Source organism: Sceloporus undulatus, chromosome 5 (assembly GCF_019175285.1).
Source record: "Sceloporus undulatus isolate JIND9_A2432 ecotype Alabama chromosome 5, SceUnd_v1.1, whole genome shotgun sequence".
Classification (NCBI taxonomy): domain Eukaryota; kingdom Metazoa; phylum Chordata; class Lepidosauria; order Squamata; family Phrynosomatidae; genus Sceloporus; species Sceloporus undulatus.
In genome coordinates, this window is record NC_056526.1 from 99,351,556 (window position 1) to 99,356,295 (window position 4,740).

Here is a 4,740-nt window from a genome sequence, read left to right on the forward strand (position 1 = left end):
AGTCTCCCTTGCTTTGACAATGATAGTGTGGTGGTGGTGGTGGTGATGATGATGATGATGATGATGATGATGATGACAATGATAATGATATGAGTCAGCTTGAGAGGCATGCACGCACTGTTTCTGAAGCCAAGAGAGTGTGACTTTCCAAAGTGCCTTTTCTGTGTGTTTTTGGTTCTTTAATGGCGATATTGATATCAGAAAACCTCTGAGGCAAGGCCAATGTAAATTGCTGTGATTTTTACAAACCCATGCACAGTGAAGAAAAACCAAAGTCCCTTAACCAAGTACACATTTCTGAGAAGTACACTTGGTCCAAGAACGGTGAAACCACCTTGACATGTTCAATATGCATAGCCATGTTAAACCCAAGGGGTTTGATTATGGAATAAGCCTCTGAAATATGCAAGAGGCCATGTTAAGTAAAGCCATGTGAAATGCACAACTGTGCTGTTGTGTGTGTTTTGGAATGCAGGTTGGGGGTGTTTGTCCAGAAAGGCACCGAGGAGGAGAGGGCGGGCACACGCCTCCTCCTCCTTGCAGGGCTTTGGTAGAGGCTCCGCCCCGGAGAGTGGCTCCGCCCCAGAGGATGGCTCTGCCCCGGAGGGTGGCTCCGCCCTGGAGGGTGGAAGCTCCGCCCCCAGCATGCAGCCACGCCCCGGAGGGTGGAAGCTCCACCCCCCGGCTTCGGCCCCCGGCTTCGGCCCCCGACTTGTCGGGGGGACACCAACCCGGCCCCCGGCTCCAAAAGTTTGCCTACCCCTGTCTTAAGTACTCCTTGCCAAAGAAAATCCTATGAAATTCAAGGAACTGCCTATGAAATCCTATGACATTCATGGCAACCTGAAAGCACATAAACACACATATAGAATCATAGAATTGTAGAGTTGGAAGAGACCACAAGGGCCATCCAGTTCACCCCCTGCCATCTACGTCATCAGAGGGAGAGTGAGGCCTGCCAGTTCCATCGGGCCTGGCCTGAACTAAGTAGTAGTGCCCTCCCTCCAGTCCATCTGCCTTGGTTCAGGCCTCAGAGGGAGAGAAAAACTGCTGGACCTGATCACCTTCCCCACTACCATTCCCTTCTCCTTTTGTGTCGTGTCTTTTTAGATTGTAAGCTTGAGGGCAGGGAACCGTCTAATTAAAAATAATTGTTAGCTGCTCTGATACCCTTTAGTGCTGAAGGGCAGGGTATAAGTACTCTAATAATAATAAAAAATAATAATGCAGGAATTCTCATAGAATCATAGAATCATAGAGTTGGAAGAGACCTCAAGGACCATCCAGTCCAATCCCCTGCCATGCAAGAAATTACAATCAAATCATCCCCGACAGATGGCCATCCAGCCTCTGTTTAAAGACCTCTAAGGAAGGAGACTCCGAGGAAGCATGTTCCACTGTCAAACAGCCCTTACTGTCAGGAAGTTCCTCCTAATGTTGAGGTGGAATCTCTTTTCCTGTAGCTTGCATCCATTATTCCGGGTCCTGTTCTCTGGAGCAGTAGAAAACAAACTTGCTCCCTCCTCAATATGACATCCCTTCAAATATTTAAACAGGGCTATCATATCACCTCTTAACCTTCTCTTCTCCAGGCTAAACATCTCCAGTTCCCTAAGTCATTCCATGGAGGAGAGAGATCTTGTAGCACCTTTGAGACTAACTGAAATAAAGACATTGGCAGCATGAGCTTTTTTAGACTTCAGTCTATTTCCTCAGTTAGTCTCAAAGATGCTACAAGATCTCTCTACGTACTGATTCTGCGGACTAACATGGCTATATATTTGAATTCAACCACATGGAGGAGAGGCTGCTCTCTAATATTTTCCCATCCTTTTGGAAATCCTTTTGGCAGTCTAAGCGTAAGAAAATTCAGCACAACACTATTTACAGTTCTTTTAATGACAGATCTATAACATATATTTAGAACTGTGGTTAGTAAAAATTAGTAAAAACCTATGAGAGGTGATCAAAACATGAAAATTACCTCTGTCTGTGCTTTAGGGTCTCCAGCTTTTGCTCTTTCCAAATGTTCTTCAAACAGTATCTCTTGTTCCTCCATCATGGCCTCTAAAAAACCAGTCAAAACAAAATTTGAAGTTTACTAAGAGATCCTATGAACAGCACTAGCTACAAACATTGGGCAATTATACAGCCCGGTGGTCCATGTCTTCATCAACATCTGAACATAATGATTAAGAGACAGCTTCCAGGATTGCAAGTCAAGTGCTTTATCACTGTAGAAATGAGTTTCTACAAGTAATGAGGCTAATTTACACTTGTAATAAAATGTTACTCATAGCATGATACAGTAGGACCTCCACATTCACAGGGGTTAGGGGTCCAATGTGGAAAAACCGCAAATTATTCCCCCCTGAAGCCTGTTAAAGGGACAGGTGGGTGAGATAAGAGGAGCAGGAGCATGCACATGGTCCTCTTTTTCTCCTGCCCTGACATCCCTTTAACTGGCTCCCTGCCCCTTTCCCAGGTAGATAGCTGGAAAGGGGTGGGGTTGGTGCATGCACCCTTCCCATCTTCTTCCTCCTGGGCTTTTTCCCAAGGGGAAAGACCTGGGAGGGAGGAGGAGGAGTGTGTGTGCAGGTAGCCTTGACCTCATGAATAATCAAAACCGTGAGTGCCAAAGCCACAAATGTTGAGGGACAATTGCTTGATGTACTATTAGCTTTATGTCACTGGAATTGTAATAAGTATGTCGCAACATCTCTAACTCTCCTCTTGAATAGAATTTTTAAAAACCTGGTAAGAATAAAGCAGCATGGAGAAACACTGTCTCAGAACTACCAAGACAAAGATATAGTTTGATTTTATTTCTCTCCTCCACATTCCTGGTTAATTTGTATTTGGAGGACATGTTTATTTTCAGCTCAGAGCTAGGCCTTTTAAAGAATTCTGACTCATATAAACGAATGGCTAATCTTCAAAACAAATCCATACTTTAAAGGTCACTTTCTTAGCTGTTGGAGGGAAACTTTGGCCCAGTACAGATGGGCCTTTTAGCACGTAAGGAGTACAGGGCGCTGCTTACAGATGCCCCGCAACCCTACTACATATACTGTACATCAAAATGGTGGCACCCTGTACAGACGGGTGCTGCCATTATGATGTCATGGCCGTGCGGCATCCAAATGGTGTGGCGCAGGCATGATGTCTTCGTGCCGCATCAGGCTGCTTGTGGCGGCCTAACAGCAATGCCGAAAGGAGCTCCAAAACGGAGCTGAAGCATGATAATAAAATCTCATGACCTTTATTTACTTGGTTCTATGGCTATTCATACTATGAACTACACAGTACATTCTAGAAAACATCAAGGTAAGCAGTGTTGCTTCATCAATTTCAGGCAGAATTTTCAAATACATATTAGACCCAACATATTTTTTATTACAAAGAAGTGGAGGGAAAATGTTGGAATTGTACATTTCTTCATCCTCCACCAGTTGCAGCCAAAATGAGGTAAATAAGATATATGCATTCTATTCCATGTGCAAATCAAGTATTTATTATATTATGTAATTTGGCACCCATTGAAAAAGATTTTCTTTTCTTAGTTTTCTTACCTGTGAATACCTCTTTAGGAATTTCTAGGTCCTCAGTTTGTGCATTTTGGTTGGCCAAATAAAGGTACAGTCACCCCTCCATTTTCGTGAACTTCAGATCCACAACCCTTGCTTGTGAAGAGCAAACGGAGGGGGGGAAATGGGGCAGGCACCTTTGGTACGCACATGCAGGCATCCATGGGTATGCACTGCCATTCAAGCCACTGGGGCTTGAATAGCCACAATTTTCATTTTTGCGCATGGGGGGTGGGTGGGTCCGGAACGGATCCCCTGTGAAAGCAGAAGGGCAACTATATTACTGTTTTGTGATTTTGGATGTTACTTTGATATGTGGCCAACATGGCTCCCCCGAATATATTTTCTGGAAGTGAAGTAAAGGCTACTTCATATATATATTTAAAGGGTCATGATGTTACTATTCTTTCAATACTACCTTATCCAGGAGACAGATTGGGAGCAATCATTTTAAAAGCACCTGGATTTACCTCAATAAGATAAGATTTTTGTCTTCAGTGTTCCAAAGACTCTGTACTTGCAGCATTCCTTCAATAAAGATGAGTGAGATTTATCTCAATAGTGGTGTATTACAATATGTTATCAATGGACATATGGCAAGAGAATACCAAATAAAATGATCCAGATTTACACAATCTAAAATGGCTCACCCACATGCAGGTCCACACATGTTACTTAGTAATAGGCTCGTCACTTTTGTATAATCTTGACTGCCAGTACTATCAAGAAGCAGGAGAATAGTCTTATTCCTCACACAAGCAGATTCTTCCCCACAACATCCTTATATGCATGCAAAAAGAGACAGCACCCTCCACTTACATACCCATCCACATTATAAATAGGATTGCAATACCAGCCAACTGATAGGTTCAATAAAAACTGGCAGGTGTCATCTTGCTGTCTGTTGTCAGACATTCTATTCCAAGAAGTCAGGATACCAATAATCTTTCAAGAACTGGTGTGATGTTCACTTAGCACAACTGCATTTTGAAAACTATTGCCTCTTTTGCTTTTGAGTTTTGTCTGACTCTAGTGCACAGGAAAAGACCTATGGTACTCAAATGAGCCACTTATAGAAACCTTAGCTAACAGAAGGCCAAAACACACTGCAGAAATAATCCAGTTTGACACTGCTTTATATGGTGCCCAATCA

General features: G+C 43.3%; 1 protein-coding gene across 1 annotated transcript in view; it reads right to left on the reverse strand.

Moving 5' to 3' along the window:
* Nucleotides 1-4,740, reverse strand: part of WFS1 (wolframin ER transmembrane glycoprotein) — a 27,384-nt gene extending 22,644 nt beyond the window's left edge. Inside the window, 2 exon segments of the mRNA XM_042470917.1 lie at nt 1,985-2,067; nt 4,411-4,740. Coding sequence (XP_042326851.1) covers nt 1,985-2,067; nt 4,411-4,420 — 93 coding nt within the window. The 5' untranslated portion in view covers nt 4,421-4,740.